The 18,397-nt window shown below is 44.4% G+C and overlaps 1 protein-coding gene across 1 annotated transcript in view; it reads left to right on the top strand.

Moving 5' to 3' along the window:
- LOC115202089 (F-box only protein 41) overlaps positions 1 to 18,397 on the top strand; it is a 100,159-nt gene that overhangs the window by 23,788 nt on the left and 57,974 nt on the right. Inside the window, exons 2-3 of the mRNA XM_029765972.1 lie at positions 9,408 to 10,275; positions 10,707 to 10,936. Of these exons, the coding sequence (XP_029621832.1) occupies positions 9,682 to 10,275; positions 10,707 to 10,936 (824 nt within the window). The 5' untranslated portion in view covers positions 9,408 to 9,681. The remainder of the gene's footprint in view (positions 1 to 9,407; positions 10,276 to 10,706; positions 10,937 to 18,397) is intronic.

Raw genomic sequence — 18,397 nt, 5'->3', positions numbered from 1 at the left:
GACTATTGCATGTACTGTAGGCAGGCAGGTGGGGGATAGTGCAGGCAGTGAGTGGGCTACAGCTTGAGTGTGTTTATGCTTGACTGAGGTAAACGCTGCATCGACAAGATCTCCCTGTGGTGTCATTAGAGATGAAGCCATCTGATGTGCTGTCTTCTGTCTCCTGTTCTGTTTGGAACTGGATGTGTACACAGTCAGTTATTGAGGAGAATGCTTTAGAGGGGCTATTTTTGTCAAGCAAAAGTGTGTTTGTGTGGGTGTGCGTGTGTGGCACGTGTGTATGTGCTCTACAGCAGTTCATACTGTGAGAGCAGGCCAGTGGGACGCCAATACATTCCAGTCAAAGCACGTGACTGACAAGCCGCTTCACTTCCTTCCCGTTCAATTGGCCAAATTAAATCTCTCTGGGTTGTGTCTTTTATCGTCTCTGACCACGGCCTTCCTGGTTTAATGAGCGGGTATACTCTGGCAGTGCTCTTCCCATTCTTGCTGATTTTCCACTCTTTTTCCAGAAGTGTGCCCTTGAGCGCTCCCTTTCATGGATTTAAAAGCATAGGAAATGGTGTGCATTGGAAGGTGGGAGTTTCCACTATTTTGTTAAATCCATGCGAGAAAGTGCACACTACCTCAAAGTGTATTTTTTCTTCTTTCAAAAACGTTTGATATTGATTTGCGCTTACCTGGCAGCAATGGAACTAATAGAATAGTCCCCAAAATGCAAACCCGGTTCATCTGGCAGTCCAGGTAAGCTTAGATGAACACTCAAAGATTTTGAAAGACAACAAACTGAGTAAGCATGTGTCTGTGCCAGGCTATTATGTTTACTATCATGCCTGCTTGGCATGTTAATAGGCATTGTAGACCCTCATGCCTAATCCCCCTCCACTGAATGCCTAAAAGCCTACTCTGCCTAATTCGCTGGGTCTCAGACCTGTAACGCACCGGATCAGTGTCTGGAAGACATGTCTATTGAATAGGGAGTCACGCTGATGGGATTTTTTTTGTTGTCCAACTCGTCATGCTCATCTGTGGCAGAGCCACTAAAGCAGCACAAGCTAACATGCTAATCGTAACGAAAGCGATTTGTTCAAGGGGAAATAAACATGCCATCACCGTGAGCTATTTTGCTAGGGTGAGGTTAGAGGTCGGCTGTGCTGCCCACAATATTTTCAGAGTCACGAATCATGAAGATTTGGCAGTGCTGTAATATGTGAGTTAAAGTTTAGCAGCGCTTCAGGGGGGTTGTGTGGGGGAGAGCTCATCTCTATGGTAGCAGCACACTAATGTGCAAGCAGCTAATGCTGCTCTCTCCTATTAACAGATCCTCATAAGACTTTTTGTAATGTGTCTGAGTATTTCTTTGTATTTTTTTTAAACCATGTATTGAAATTAGGGATGATGGTAGTTTGCAGTGGCATTTATCCAAATGATAACAAGAAAGATGTGGCCAACACAATTAAAGGATTTTAAGTGTTCCAACATCTCTATTATAAGCTTAATAGATTTAGCATCAATTCTTAGGTTTGTTTAAAAAATGTACTTGAGCTAAATGTGGTTTTAACAGTGCTCATGTAACCGGTGTGAAATGGCTAGCTAGTTAGCGAGGTGCGCGCTAATAGCGTTTCAATCGGTGACGTCACTCGCTCGGAGACCTTGAAGTAGTTGCTCTGCAAGGGCCACCGCTTTTGTGGAGCGATGGGTAATGATGCTTCGTGGGTGTCAGTTGTTGATGTGTTCAGAGGGTCCCTGGTTCAAGCCCAGGTAGGGGCGAGGAGAGGGACGGAAGCAACACTGTTTCACTCAGTTTTGTCATGAGTCAGGACAGTAATGTTAGGCCACCAGTCAATTCCACAATCAATATTGTCAGGTCTGACTTAGCTGAAACCCCAACTCATCAGTCTCTCGTTGTTACTCCGTACAAGTACCCACTACCTGTATCTGACCTCAATGTCTCACATGCTGGACCTTTTTAGCCCAGCAGACAATCTCTCTCTGCGCTGAAGCTAAATGTGCTTCACTAATTAGATCGGACGATACAGGGGACGCCACAATAGTTGCTGGAAAACCAACCAAATGCCATGCAGAATTAATTGGATTCAATTAAGCGAGGGGCATCACTTTCAGTTTTTTTTTCTTATTTTTTTCCCCCCAATTTCGAGGTATCCAATTGGTAGTAGTTACAGTCTTGTCTCATCGCTGCAACTCCCGTACAGACTCGGGAGAGGCAAAGGTCAAGAGTCATGCGTCCTCCGAAACACAATCCAACCAAGCCGCACTGCTTCTTGACACAACGCCCATCCAACCCAGAAGCCAGCCGCACCAATGTGTCGGAGGAAACACCGTACACCTGGCGACCGTGTCAGCGTGCACTGCACCCAGCCCGCCACAGGAGTCACTAGTGCGCGATGAGACAAGGATATCCCTGCCGGCCAAACCCTCCCCTTACCCGGACGACGCTGGGACAATTGTGCACCGCCCCATGGGCCTTCCGGTCGCGGCCGGCTGCGACAGAGCCTGGACTCGAACCCAGAATCTCTAGTGGCACATCTAGCACTGCAATGCAGTGCCTTAGACCACTGCGCCACTCGGGAGGCCACTTTCAGGTTAATTGCCCTGACGACGGCGGGCTACGGCGTTGTGATGTTCACCGCAGCGGCCCAGCTCGCGCTCTGCGCCCGAACTCTAATTGGCAGATGGCTGGGTGGACTCACTGGACTGTTAAATTCCATTAACATGGACCGTACTGTTGTAGCCTGCTGTTGTCACACTGACTGATATTCAGACCGAAATGAATTCATTTAAATAGGAAGAGGGATCAGATTTGACGTGCTTGGTCAGAATTGTTTTTGACATTTTAGGTGCTGTGTTCATCAACACTCGTTGTCTGGAATAAGCCGGGTCCCAGCTCTGTTTGTTTTGTCTGGCCAAATCCTATGGTCGTTGTCAAGTGGACCTGGCTAGTTTTGGGATGACTTTGACAGGCAGAATCCTGAATCAAAGGCCTGCAAGGGAAGGGAAGGGCAGATGGAAGAAGAAAAAAAAAAACGGGTAGAGTGAGGTGTCCACAACGTGAGCAGAATTGTGAGGCTTTGACCGTGGCGCCAGGGGTAAGGCGGGTCCACTATGCCAGACATGCAGCCTGGGTCGACCCTCTAGACTTCATTGTTAGCGACTTAGCATGGTTGCCCTGAAGATGTAGCGAGCGAGGACGGTGGTAAACAGACTTAATAGGCTCAATGTTTAACTCTCCACTCCCGATGTCTATCCATTCGGAATGCACCGTACAAAGGGGGAGAGAGGAAGCAAGAGATGGTGAGGGAGTGACAGAGCAAGAGAACGTGAGGGATAGCGCAAGGGAATGCGCCCAGGGGAAGGGGGCAGAGAAATATACTGCTCAAAAAAATAAAGGGAACACTTAAACAACACATCCTAGATCTGAATGAAATAAATTATCTTATTAAATACTTTTTTCTTTACATAGTTGAATGTGCTGACAACAAAATCACACAAAAATAATCAATGGAAATCCAATTTATCAACCCATGGAGGTCTGGATTTGGAGTCACACTCAAAATTAAAGTGGAAAACCACACTACAGGCTGATCCAACTTTGATGTAATGTCCTTAAAACAAGTCAAAATGAGGCTCAGTAGTGTGTGTGGCCTCCACGTGCCTGTATGACCTCCCTACAATGCCTGGGCATGCTCCTGATGAGGTGGCGGATGGTCTCCTGTGGGATCTCCTCCCAGACCTGGACTAAAGCATCCGCCAACTCCTGGACAGTCTGTGGTGCAACGTGGCGTTGGTGGATGGAGCGAGACATGATGTCCCAGATGTGCTCAATTGGATTCAGGTCTGGGGAACGGGCGGGCCAGTCCATAGCATCAATGCCTTCCTCTTGCAGGAACTGCTGACATACTCCAGCCACATGAGGTCTAGCATTGTCTTGCATTAGGAGGAACCCAAGGCCAACCACACCAGCATATGGTCTCACAAGGGGTCTGAGGATCTCATCTCGGTACCTAATGGCAGTCAGGCTACCTCTGGCGAGCACATGGAGGGCTGTGCGGCCCCCCAAAGAAATGCCACCCCACACCATGACTGACCCACCGCCAAACCGGTCATACTGGTGGATGTTGCAGGCAGCAGAACGTTCTCCACGGCGTCTCCAGACTCTGTCACGTCTGTCACGTGCTCAGTGTGAACCTGCTTTCATCTGTGAAGAGCACAGGGCGCCAGTGGCGAATTTGCCAATCTTGGTGTTCTCTGGCAAATGCCAAACGTCCTGCACGGTGTTGGGCTGTAAGCACAATCCCCACCTGTGGACGTTGGGCCCTCATACCACCCTCATGGAGTCTGTTTCTGACCGTTTGAGCAGACACATGCACATTTGTGGCCTGCTGGAGGTCATTTTGCAGGGCTCTGGCAGTGCTTCTCCTGCTCCTCCTTGCACAAAGGCGGAGGTAGCGGTCCTGCTGCTGGGTTGTTGCCCTCCTACGGCCTCCTCCATGTCTCCTGATGTACTGGCCTGTCTCCTGGTAGCGCCTCCATGCTCTGGACACTACGCTGACAGACACAGCAAACCTTCTTGCCACAGCTCACATTGATGTGCCATCCTGGATGAGCTGCACTACCTGAGCCACTTGTGTGGGTTGTAGACTCCGTCTCATGCTACCACTAGAGTGAAAGCACCGCCAGCATTCAAAAGTGACCAAAACATCAGCCAGGAAGCATAGGAACTGAGAAGTGGTCTGTGGTCCCCACCTGCCGAACCACTCCTTTATTGGGGGTGTCTTGCTAATTGCCTATAATATCCACCTGTTGCCTATTCCATTTGCACAACAGCATGTGAAATTTATTGTCAATCAGTGTTGCTTCCTAAGTGGACAGTTTGATTTCACAGAAGTGTGATTGACTTGGAGTTACATTGTGTTGCTTAAGTGTTCCCTTTATTTTTTTGAGCAGTGTACTTTAAAAAAAAATTTGTTTATCAAATTATTTAAATTTGTATCTTTTTTTCTGTTTTTCATTTGTTTGTTTTTGAGTTTTTTTCCCTCTGCTCTCCACTACTTGAGTCTGTTATAACGGGCAGTGTCCATCTGGTCTGTGTGTTTCTGGGCTCACTTAGCTGTTATAAAACCATTATCCATTGATGTTGATGTGTATAGGAATAATCAAATTAGCCCTGTAGGCTATTAGTTGAATGGAGATGAATTGGATAAGGCTTGTCTAGTGAAACAGCTTTAACAAAATCATATTCTGATCGTTTTAATCGTTCTGATCTATATTTGGGGATGATAGGATCGAAAGATGTCTATCGTTCTATATTTTATTGCTAACCAAAAAGGTAATAATTCAACTGATAAGCCAATGCATTGAAGGGGAAGAGAAGGGCTTTCAGCAGCAATTTACATCCTCGGCAGTGTCTCGACCTTGTCACTGAAATGTCAGATGTTTCTAAAAATGAGCTCAGCCTGTCAGTTGTCCCCTCTAAAACTATGTTTGTCCCAAATGGCACCCTATTCGCTATATAGTGCACTACTTTTGACCAGGACCTATAGGGTGCCATTTGGGACACAAGGCTGTGCTGCCTGTTCTTGTTTCCAGCATTGACTCTGCAGCACATTACATCAACAAACATCATACTCAAACAAGCACCCTTTGTGGGCTGAGATGTAGATTTGTTATTTAGGAGACCTGTGAATGGTCGGCTGGTCAATCTCTAAGGCATTCCTAGTCGATCACCAAACATTTATGTAAAAAAAAAAAACAAAGCTTTTCATTCCTATTTTTTTTAAATTTGTTTCGTGTTTGCAGTAGATGCACTTGATTCTGCAGCCCTGGCGCCAGGACGGCAAAGTGTTCCCATTTTATGTGTCTGAAGGTAGAACTCCGCCTACCCGGCATGCCCAGAGAGCAAATCGACTGCACCTATAGGCCTACAGCTGGCCAATCGGATAGCTCAGATCACCGAATCTGCACAGTTTCCTTGAGTCATAGACTGTAAAAAGAAGCCTCGAACGCAAAGTAAAGTTGATGCTGTGAGATTACAAAACGTTTAAAACCATGACGGGAGAGACTCAACAAATACAGCAAAGAGCTGCTGTTTGAGTAAGTTCATGTTGAAGTTGTTATTCAGCACCGTCAACACTTTTATAAACCATAAAATGCACATTCTCCCTAATTCCACTCACACTTCAACCAGCTGCAATGAACGAGCAGGGTTCTGATAAGCTTGCATCATTATTATTATTATTATAATAGGCTTGTCTTTTTTATATTGAGGAGTATTTCACTTTCTCTGGTCATAAGAGTAACAACATGAATTGAAGCATGAGGCAGAAATAATGCAGTGCGACTTGAGTTTCGCCGTCAGCTGGAAGGCTGTGTCCCCTTTTCTCAGCGGAGGGAGGGAGGGAGGGAGGGAGGGAGGGAGAGAGGAAGGGTGAGTCGGGTGAGATGTAGCCTCACCGCTACTCCCCTCCCTGCCCTCAGACTGACCAACCGATGCTTTTACCAGTCTCCAATACCTACAATTAAAATGGTCTGAGAAGAACAACAATGGCAGGGCAATTCAAGCATAGCCAATATGCAGTGATAATGTACTGGGCTTATCGGCTTACTGCACAAAGCTGTTTCTAGTTGGTTAATGTTGCATAGGCTTACGTTTTTGTCCTGTAAAAAAAATAATCTGTGCGGTAGATCTCAGTTTGCGTTTCTACTCAAAGCGATCTTGACTCAAATGTTGGTGACCACCGCTTTAGCTAGATCTTAACTATACAAAACTCAAATGAATTGTACTACAATGATTCAGTAGATCAGGGGTCTCCAACAGGTCGATCGCAAGCTACCAGTAGCTCGTAGCTCGCCAAATATTTCCCAAAGTACATGCAATTTTCACGTGTTCCACCGCAAACTGTCATAAACAAATGTCACAAGTATCAGACACTGCAAGCTCCCACCTATCTAGTCACTATTGGCTTAAAAAGCCAAACCTAACACTATCTGCCAATTAATTTCCAGCAATATTGCCCCTTTTTGTCTGTGTGGTGCGGGCGTTTGGCTATCACTCCGTGTGTAGCCGGTAGTGATGAGTCGTTTGTTCACAAACTGCTCTCTTTGAACGGCTCTTTTTGGTGAACGTCAAATCCCATACGTGAAAGATGTTAATTTGACTCTCTGATTTGCGTACTTTTACTATTGTTGTTTGAGCTCCAGACATCTCATCTGCAGATAAATTATAAAACATTATCTGAAGATTGTTTCTGCACTGAGGAATTAACATCTGGTGAGAAGAGAGCCTCATTGTTTTAGGCTTTAAATTGGAGATTGACAATTTTTTTCATGGTTTTAGTTCACTTTCTAAGCGTTACTGAACCAAGAGCCGTTTGAGAGCCAAATGAACGGCTCTTTTAGGTGAATGGAGCCAAATGACCCTGCTCACAGAAAAGACTCGTAATGCCCATCTCTAGCAGTCGATGTGATGATTGTCTTGTGGGTTGACAGAAATACTTTCCACAAAACCTTCTCAATAATGGGCAGAAAGACAAATTCAACTCTATCTTTCATCGAATCAGATGGCATATTCTTTACAAAACCATTTGATGTTGCCAATTATTTTAATGATTACTTAATTGGCAAATTGGGCAAACTTAGGCAGGAAATGCCAACAACGAACAGTGAGAAATTGTATTCATGCATAAAGAAAAACTAATAATGAAAGAAAAGCAGTGCAAGTTTGGATTTTGTGAAGTTAGTGTGGGAGAGGTGGAAAAAATATTGTTATGATCAATAATGACAAACCTCCTGGCATTGCCAACTTAGATGGAAAGCTACTGAGGATGGTGGCGGACTCTATAGCCACTCTATAGCCACTCCTATCTGTCATATCTTTATTCTGAGCCTAGAGGAAAGTCTTTGTCCTCAGGCCTGGAGGGAAGCCAAAGTAATTCCGCTACCCAAGAGTGGTAAAGCGGCCTTTAATGGTTTTAACAGCAGACCTATAAACTTGCTGCCAGCTCTTAGCAAACTGTTGGAAAAAAATGTGTTTGACCAAATACAATGCTATTTCTTTCTAAACAAATGAACAACAGACTTTCAGCATGCTTATAGAGAAGGGCACTCAACATGTACTGCACTGACACAAATGACTGATGATTGGTTAACATAAATTGATAATAAGAAGATTGTGGGAGCTGTACTGTTAGATTTCAGTACAGCCTTTCATATAATTGACCATAACCTGTTGTTGAAAAAACATACACTACCGTTCAAAAGTTTGGGGTCACTTAGAAATGTACTTGTTTTTGAAAGAAAAGCAATTTCTTTTGTCTATTAAAATACCATCAAATTGATCAGAAATACAGTGTAAACATTGCTAATGTTGTAAATGACTATTGTAGCTGGAATTGGCTGGTTTGTAATGGAATATCTACATCTGGGTACAGAGCCCCATTATCAGCAACCATCACTCCTGTGTTCCAATGGCAGGTTGTGTTAGCTAATCCAAGTTTATCAATTTAAAAGGCTAATTGATCATTACAAAACCCTTTTGCAATAAAGTTAGCACAGCTGAAAACTGTTGTTCTGATTTAAAGAAGCAATAAAACTGGCCTTCTTTAGACTAGTTAAGTATCTGGAGCATCAGCATTTGTGGGTTCGATTACAGGCTCAAAATGGCCAGAAACAAAGCACTTTCTTCTGAAACTTGTCAGTCTATTCTTGTTCTGAGAAACGAAGGCTATTCCATGCGAGAAATTGCCAAGAAACTGAAGATCTCGTACAACGCTGTGTACTACACCCTTCGCAGCACGGCGCAAACTGTCTCTAACCAGAATAGAAATAGTGGGAGGCCCCGGTGCACAACTGAGCAAGAGGACAAGTACATTAGAGTGTCTAGTTTGAGAAACAGGCGCCTCACAAGTCCTCAACTGGCAGCTTCATTAAATAGTACCCGTAAAACACCAGTCTCAACGCCAACAGTGAAGAGGCTGCTGGCCTACTAGGCAGAGTTGCAAAGAAAAAGCCATATCTCAGACTGGCCAATAAAAAGAAAAGATGGAGATGGGCAAAAGAACACAGACACTGGACAGAGGAACTCTGCCTAGAAGGCCAGCATCATGACCCTCCAGCATGACAATGCCACCAGCCATACTGCTCGTTCTGTGTGTAATTTCCTTCAAGACAGGAATGTCAGTGTTCTGCCAAGGCCAGCAAAGAGCCCGAATCTCAATCCCATTGAGCACGTTCCATTTCTGACTTGTCAAAACTATAGTTTGTTAACAAGAAATTTGTGGAGTGGTTGAACGAGTTTTAATGACTCCAACCTAAGTGTATGTAAACTTCCGACTTATTCAACTGTAAGAAATGCAAATTATGTCTAAACTCTCTTTCGCTGTTTCTTTCAGGGTCAAAGGTCATGGTGAGGCAGAAGTAACGGTGACGAGGAACAAATCAACAACCTAAGAAGAATCTGCGGGTTTGTGTGTGTCAGACTTCCAGTATGTGTGATGGCGTGAATGGCCTTTGGTCTAGTTCTCGCCTCCCTCAGACATCCCTCTTCCTCTCACCACCACCATTTTTGTGCCATGAGAGGATCCGCCCAGTACTCGGTGAGTAGTAAGCCCGCGGCGTGTCGGCGCCGCTGTGCCGCGTGAGGGCCCCCCGCCGGCCTTTCGCGGAATGGCTTCTTTGGACCTGCCCTACCGCTGTCCTCGTTGCGGGGATCACAAACGCTTCCGGTCGTTGTCCTCCCTCCGCGCCCACCTGGAGTACAACCATACCTACGAGACGCTCTACGTGCTCTCCAAGTCCAACAGCGTGTGTGACGCCGCTACGCTACTCCCCCTGGTGGCCGACGGAGACCTTCTCCTCGCTCCTTCTGTCCCCGGCGGCAACCGCAGCAGCAACAACGACCCCTTCGACGGACTTCAACTCCGGTCTTCCGCCTTCAGGGACTTCAAGGAGCGGCGCTTCCCGTGCCGCGAGCTTCCCTGTCCGGACGACCTCGGCGGTTTGTCCACAACGTCCAACGCCGCGGCTCGTTACATCCCTAATGTAGAGTTCCCCCTGGGGGAGATCTTTGTGAAGAAAGCCATGAGTGCAGCCGGTGACCATCACAGTCCGCACAGCAACCAAAGCACGGCCGTGGCAGTGGCGGCGAATGTGGCGGCGAGCGCGGTGGAGGCGGCCTATGAGGAGGGCCTGGCCAGGCTGAAGGCAAGGGCCTTTGAGCGTTTGGAGCTGGACGAGAGGCTGGAGAAACTCTCAGAGGAGGTAATGGTAATCATCTAAGTTTATTTATTTCAGTTTTTCCCAAACCTCTCCTTGAGTACCCCGAGCCATTCCAATTATTCAATGTATAATGTATACCAGTACTACCACACCTAATTCATTTGGTGAATTTATCACCAAGCCCACTAAGCTCATTAATTGACTCGGGCTTGTTCTGGAATGCTAATATGTGGAATACTAATATGAGAATACTCAAGAAGAGGTTTGGGAAACACTGATTTATTTCATTTCTTCCCATCACTACCCTTCTTTGGAAGAGAAAAGTTTAAAAAAGTATATATTTTTTGTATTTTCTCCCCTTTTTTCAGAATATTTTTATCTTCTGTATTTTACATATGTGCCAACAAACTAAAATAAAAAGTACTTCCCATCCCCACCACTGGACTGGAACCAAAATCCCTCCTCCATTGCAGGTGGAGCAGAAGATAGCTGCACGCGTAGGCAGGCTGCAGACAGAGCTGGAGAGGAAGAGCGGCGAGCTGGAGCGGGCCAAGCATGAGAGTGAGCGGCTGGGCCAGGAGAAACAGGACCTGGAGGACAAGGCATCGGAGCTCTCCCGCCAGGTGGATGTTTCCGTGGAGATGCTGGCCAACCTCAAGCAGGACCTGGTCAGCAAGGAGGAGGAGCTCACCCACAAACAACAGTGAGTCAGACAATATGGCGGTTTACCTTTACTATATAGGCCTTGTGTAGCTGTTCTGTTGCTACCAGTAGGATAGGGGTGTGCCAATCTGGCCATACTTGTAATCGTATCCGTAAATTGGCAGTTGATAGTTGGATCAGATGATACTCGTGATCGTAAAAAACAGAATTGTTTTTATATTCCTAAGTAGATGTTGGCAAAATACCTCATCTCCCTGCAGGTTTACAGACCAAAAAGGCTAGTGTCTGTCCGTCTGTCCGTCCCTCCCTCAACTTGCAGCGGGCCGGGAAGAAAAGTTTGCTGTTACTCAGAATGTGCATGGGCGGTTCATATTTTTTCCTTACCCTCGGCCTGCTTGTCAGATATTATGCTTGCTAGCTAGCAAACATCCTCACCATTTGATTGATCATAGTAGTAGGCGAACAGGAGGCAGCAGCGATCTAAATGATCAGACCGAAAACAACATGCAAGTGAAGCATGTGGACGGAGAAATACAGCTTCACTCTATTGAATCAGTGCAGCAGGATCAACGTACAGCCCGCCTTTCTATTTACAGACAGGCTAACTAGCCAGTTGAGTTATTTAGACCATGTAGCACCGTGCACTTGATTGAAAGTTGCGCGCTGCCACCCGGAAAAATATTTTTTTTACAAAAAATACTTGGATCATAATCGTAGGAAAATTGCCTATATCTGTTAAGATGCTTGTTTTGTCCAACTACTCGGCACACCCCTACGGGCTTACCCACAAACAACAGTGAGTCTGATGATAGAGGCCTACTGTTGCTTTACTGTTAGCAGTATGAGCTCACCCAGAAACAGTGAGTTTGATGATAGAGGCCTACTGTTGCTTTACTGTTAGCAGTATGAGCTCACCCAGAAACAGTGAGTTTGATGATAGAGGCCTACTGTTGCTTTACTGTTAGCAGTATGAGCTCACCCAGAAACAGTGAGTTTGATGAGAGAGGCCTACTCTAAACCTTTCATGTATATACCTACAGTAGCTCTTTACTGTTGCAAGTGAGTCAGACAATATACTGTACAGGTTTAGCTTTACAGTATATTCTTAGTGGCTGTGATATCCATGTGTGAGTTTGTGTTTATCTGGACCCTTGTGGGTAAGTGAGCCAATATACAGAAGCTGTTGCTGGTGCCACATACCGACCAGGTTTGGAACCTGGTTTTCCTGCCAAACAGTCAGGAGGCATCACATTGTTTGACTTTAATTTTGTGATGTTTGTGTCCATAACTCCATGTGTGTTTGCCCGGACCCTTGTGGATAACTCACAGCTGATGAAGGCTGCTGGGTGCTTTGGTCTCTCTCCCCATTCAGACAGCTGTGTCAGTGTTACTGATGCATGGCTGAACTCTGAGGGTAAACTGAACAGTGACCCTGACATGGATGGTATGACGCTCTCTCTTATCCTCCTTTCTCTTTCCCTCTCCCTCTCTCTCTTACCCTCTTCTCTGGCTCTCTCTCTTTCCCTCTCTCTCCCCCTCTAGCTCTCCCTGTCCATCCACACACGCTGTCTCTCTCTTTTGATGGTGTGATTCTCTGTGGACGTCCAGTCCTCCAGATGTGGCCTTGCTGCCGTCTCCATAACTCTGTGCCTGAAGCGTGCCTATTGGCTGCTGTCTCCATGTCACTCAGTGCCTCAGCATGCTCATTGGCCAGTCAGGCTGAAGGGTGGCTTGGACAGCAACATCTGTCCAATAGGAGACAATCTGGACCAGTATCACTTAGGCTCAAACCACCTGGCCTATTGTGTTTGGGGCAGCTTCAGCAAGGCATGGTCATTACACTTCATTTATTCAGGTGGAATAGGGAATATGAGAATAGCTGGCACACTTTATTGAGGTGGTTCAGTTTAGGGTTTGTTTGTAAGTAAGATTTTCTCACTTAGGTGGATTACTTCCTCACTCATCGGATGTTCTATAATGATTTCTAGTTTATAAAACATACGAATGAGCTTGTTAAACTAAGACTTAAAGTGGGCTATTTTTACAGACACAGATATTGCCTCTTAAGTCGGCAGGAAGCAGATTGTGCCGTCAACCTTTCAACCTGTTCTTAATTAGGGTGAAACTATTTATCAAAGTACACCTGCCTCTACTTTTAAACCCCTGGATGTCGTTTTTCATAGCGCTCTTTGTTTTATCGCAGAGACAGTTTAATTACTCATCACTGTATTCTTCACCAAAAGTTTGGCTGGACTTCTTTGAGGTTACGTCGATCACGTCATTACTCTTTTTGTTTACAAGCTTCCGACTTACCTAACTTCACTGTTAAGATTTAAAATGACAAGTTAACCAACCCTGTGAACGGGTTTGAGAACTCTGGAGACTCCTTTGGTATCTACAGAGTTAAGTAAGTCAGCCTTTAGTTTTCTGGCCGAATTGGTAGAATGCTCATGCGCTTCTTTCAGTGCTTCCATGGCTTTATTAAACTCTGCCAACTGGTCCGTTTGTCGCCCTATCAATAGTTATTATTCTCTAAACACTCCCGACCGTGTTCAGGGTATTTTAGATTTCTTCACTCCCGTCTATAATACACACCTTTTATTAACTATGTTCTAAGATAGCACTCCACACTTCCCCGGGTAATAATTAATTGGTCACGGCACTTAATACTTTGTATTAGAACCGATGCCATAGCGTCTGCGAATTTATTACTGGAGAATACGGACAGGACTTTATGTCCTATTCCAGTACTTCCTCAAATATCACTATTATTGATAACCCACCTCATCTCTCATCGTGCCCTCTCCCCATAGGGCATAAACCAACCTCTCTCCGTATTGATACTGCTACTACATGTAAATCAAAGTGTTCGAATATCCTATCTTTTTTGTTTTTTAACTCACCGTCTTCTAGAACTCTCGTCTTAAACAAAAAACTCACTAACTGTGACTTTTGTCCTTTTTGCAGATCTCGCAGGGGAATATCCTCACTAGGGACCTATCCTATATGGAACCTACCCTTCACTTATATTAGATATAGGAACTAGCCTACCTTGTTTGTTGCCAGCTCTGCTCCACTGATCTGGACTCTATGGTGACACTGATCTACACTCTATGGTGAATCCTGCCGACAACGCCATTTGTCAGGTTCTTATTTTTCAGAGTAAATAACTCACAGACACTAGACAAGCTTTAACCAAGTTTAATTCTTCCCGAAGGTTCTGTACAGCTGTAATTCAGACAACCCAACATTTCTCCCATCACAGATATATATATATATATATATATATCCCACCTAAGACACTCCTTCTCTCCAATCCTTACATCTTATGGTTCTACAGGAAAAGAGTAACAGGATACTAAACCCTTATTACTCCCTTCAGGGGATCTGACCTCACCTCCTGACCTCAACCCCTCCTTCACCTAATCCCCAGATGTCCATCTGCCTCCCCTATCTCAACACGTTACTCTCCTCCCGTCCACCCAACACATTCCACAGCCATCTGTCTTTCAACAGAGAACCATTAACTACTGACATAAAAACCAGTCTCTTTCACTATTCTATGCTTCTTCTCTGTCATTTATTTAATGTCTCAATATTCAAAATGTCCAATCCAACGACATGTTCGGAATGATCTCCAAAATACATTTTGAATAGATACTTTAGTGTCCCTAGGGCAGTTCAGGCAGTGAACAGAGGATTCTTATCATGAAGAATGTGTTTGTTTTTGTTGACGTTTTTGGGTGTATTTATGTTTGTCCAATATGTGTTGCGCTGTATTTTATTTGATTGTTGATGTATTTTTATGAAATTGTACACGCAGGGCTACCTCGTAAGAGACACCGGGCTCAATGGCGACTCCCTGATTTTTAAATGAAGGTAAATGAAAAGGATTGGCATTGTAAGTTTAGCTCAGCTAGCATTAGTGATGCATTGGAACGTTAATAGAAGAGGCACACAGAGCATCATTGCACAGTGTAGGATGTTAAAGCAACCCTTTTCTCTTTCTGTCTGTCCTTATCCTTACCACTCCCTCCTCTGACTCAGCAGTTAGTCTGCTTATCAGGGCTAGATAATATGTTGGCTGTCTGCGGGCGGACGGCAAGGCCTGGGATGGCATCAGGGCCACATTACTGCCATAGCACCGGACATACCAATCAGCACATGCACACAGCTTTAATGTGGGGACCAAACAACTGATTCCCGTTCAAAATCCTATTTTCCCTAAACCTAACCCCTAAGCCTAAAATATACTTTTTCCTTTTTGGGACTGGCAAAATGTCTCCACTTGTCTGAATTTTCCTTATTTTACTATGCTTGTGAGGACTTCTGGTCCACACAAAGATAGTAAAAACACACACACACACACACACACACACACACACACACACACACACACACACACACACACACACACACACACAGCCTGCCAGTGTCAGTATGAGAGAGGAGGCCCAAGTCCAACATCTTAGGCATTATGAGACTATCCCAACACAGTGGTACTGAGACTCAAATTTGAAAAGGTTTTACCGTTTTTTTGTATTTTAAAACAAAATGTCTTCCCTTGGTTTATCTTGGTTGATATACTACCTCTATCTCTTTTTCAAGATCTTGTTGTTTCAGCCTCTTTATTTTGATGCATGCATTAACTTGCTTTGGATAAAGTGTGTGTGTCTGCCAAATGACTATGTCGTCGTTGTAAGAGGGATGAATATCCTGTCGCTAAGGCACCCTCTGCAAAGGTCATAGACACAACTACCATTTGTCTGAATTGTTTTGACTTACTCAGCTATGCCAAAGACATTGGTGGTGTACCCTATTCCCTATGTACTGAACTACTTTTGACAAGGGCCCCTATTTCATACAAAATGCACTGCTTTTTTGACCAGAGCCCTTATGATCCTTGGTTCAAAAGTAGTGCACTACAAAGGGCGTAGGGTGCCATTTGGGATGCAAGCCTCTTGCTTGGGAGAAAAGCTGGCAACGCAACAGTGAGGTCTTTCTGACTGAAACGTAGTCTAGCTGCAGAGATGGAAAAAGCGTATCACAGACTGAATGTTCAGGGTAAGCCGCAAAGATGACTCCGCAGTGTAGTTGACCACGGCTAATGAAAAGCTGCTTCTTCTCAGCGTGATGGGAGGTGTACAAGTTGTCGTATTAAATGATCATTTTAGTGCATTGTAAATTTAGCTTTTGCACGTGGTTTCCACATAAAATAATAAAATATATAGGCCTAATATAAGTGTTGTTATTAGGTCTCCTTGTTAAGGGAAGGTGTCATTTTCTAGCAACCACGAATGCTATGGTTGTATTCAATCAAAACTCAACCATTATAGAATAGGCAAGCAGAGCAACAACCTCTTTATTTGCTCAACACAGTCAGCCACTATAGGCCTAAAATAGGGTATTTTAGACTCATTTGCGATAACATGTGTCCCGTGTGGCTCAGTTGGTAGAGCATGGTGTTTGCAACGCCAGGGTTGTGGGTTCGATTCCCACGGGGGACCAGTATGGGGGGGAGAATGTATGAAATGTATTCACTACTGTTAGTCGCTCTGGATAAGAGCGTCTGCTAAATGACTAAAATGTAAAAAATGTAAATAAATAATTTCAGGGTTACGCAACTACAGTTTTGCCTCAGGACAAAGATGAAATGTGATATGTAGTTAAGCTAAGCCATCCCAGTAATGTCAATGTTTCATCACGGTTCTCATAGTGTGTGTGTGTGTGTGTGTGCGTGTGCGTGCACTATAGACTCACAGATCGGAATTGAAAACCTAGGCATTTTTTTTCTCTTAAGATGCTCCCTGCCATAATTACTATTTATTTATTCATATATATATGTATATGTATGTATGTATGTATGTATGTATGTATGTATGTATGTATGTATGTATGTATGTATGTATGTATGTATGTATGTATGTATGTATGTATGTATGTATGTATGTATGTATGTATGTATGTATGTATGTATGTATGTATGTATGTATGTATGTGTGTGTGTGTGTGTATGTGCTTCGCAACTCATTAAGCTAACTCATTGTGCCAGGAAATCAGGAAGAGGGATGTTCTTTTTATAACACACTATGATCTTATCAAGTAAAGGCAGAAGATTGCCCAAGTCATTTGCATGGTAATGCCAGCTCTGGGCTTTGATTGGGTAAATGAAAGTGGTCCAATAATAGCCTGGGCCTTGTCAGTGTGAGCAGTGATGATTGGCTGTTCATGCAGTGTTTACGCAGTTGATTGGATGGGAGAGTCATTAAACTCTTTTTGCTGTGATCTGACATGAAGGTCAAAAGACATGAGAGGAAAGCCACAGGGTTTTGTTTTAGTAGTAGATAGCAGGGCAACTAGGGGCTTATTCAGACTGAAGAGCGTTGAAAACAATGTCATTTCAAATGACATTACATGTACATTAACATTTCCATTTCCATTAGCAACGGAATGTCCCATGCTGAGAGAGGGGATCGGGAACATAGTGACCTGCTGTTCCAGCTCTACGGGTTAAATCTTCCATGAATATCATCATGGCCTTTAGCCAGTAAACATGCAAACTACGCAAGCAACTTTTCATCTCGCATATTACACTCTCGACTAATGCAACCATTCACAAGCATGTACAGACATTTTAAATGGTTTATTTATTTGTCTATACACTCATGAATTTTAGCTGCAAGACAACAGCCGGTGGTGGAGCTACTGCTAACATTTCCTTCATCAAATAACTTGAGCATGGCAAAAGTGTACTTTTACCCTTCTCAGACGAATGTAAAAGTACAGTAACGTTATCATACGGCGTCATTCATATTACACAGAGATAGCTAGCAAGCTAAACAAAACGTCTGCATCCTCCTCACGTACTACTACTAGCAAGGATGGAACAATGAGCCAGATATTTCACCGGATGTATAAATGGTGGTGAGAGGAAGCCCAGTGGGAGAAAATCGAATCAAATTTGATTTGTCACACGCCGAATACAACCTTACAGTGAAATGCTTACTTAAAAGCCCTTAAACAACAACGCAATTTTAAGAAAAAGTAAGAAATGATTAAAGCGCAGCGGTACAATAACAATAGCGAGGCAAAATATACAGGGGGTAACGGTGACAGAGTCAATGTGCGGGGGCACTGGTTAATTGAGGTAATATGTACATGTAGGTAGAGTTATTAAAGTGACTATGCATAGATAATAACAGAGAGTAGCAGCAGCATAGAAGGGGGGGGATGCAATGCAAATAGTTTGGGTAGCCATTTGATTAGATGTTCAGGAGTCTTATGGCTTGGGGGTAGAAGCTGTTTAAAAGCCTCTTGCACCTAGACTTGGCACCACGGTACCGCTTGCCGTGCGGTAGCAGAGAGAGCAGTCTATGACTAGGGTGGCTGGAGTCTTTGACCATTTTTAGGGCCTTCCTCTGACACCGCCTGGTATAGAGGTCCTGGATGGCAGGAAGCTTGGCCTCGGAGATGTACTGGACCGTACGCACTACCCTCTGTA

Source organism: Salmo trutta, chromosome 11 (genome assembly GCF_901001165.1).
Source record: "Salmo trutta chromosome 11, fSalTru1.1, whole genome shotgun sequence".
Taxonomy (NCBI): Eukaryota; Metazoa; Chordata; class Actinopteri; order Salmoniformes; family Salmonidae; genus Salmo; species Salmo trutta.
The sequence above is the reverse complement of the archived record's forward strand: the minus strand, read 5'-3'. Positions and strand labels throughout refer to the sequence as shown.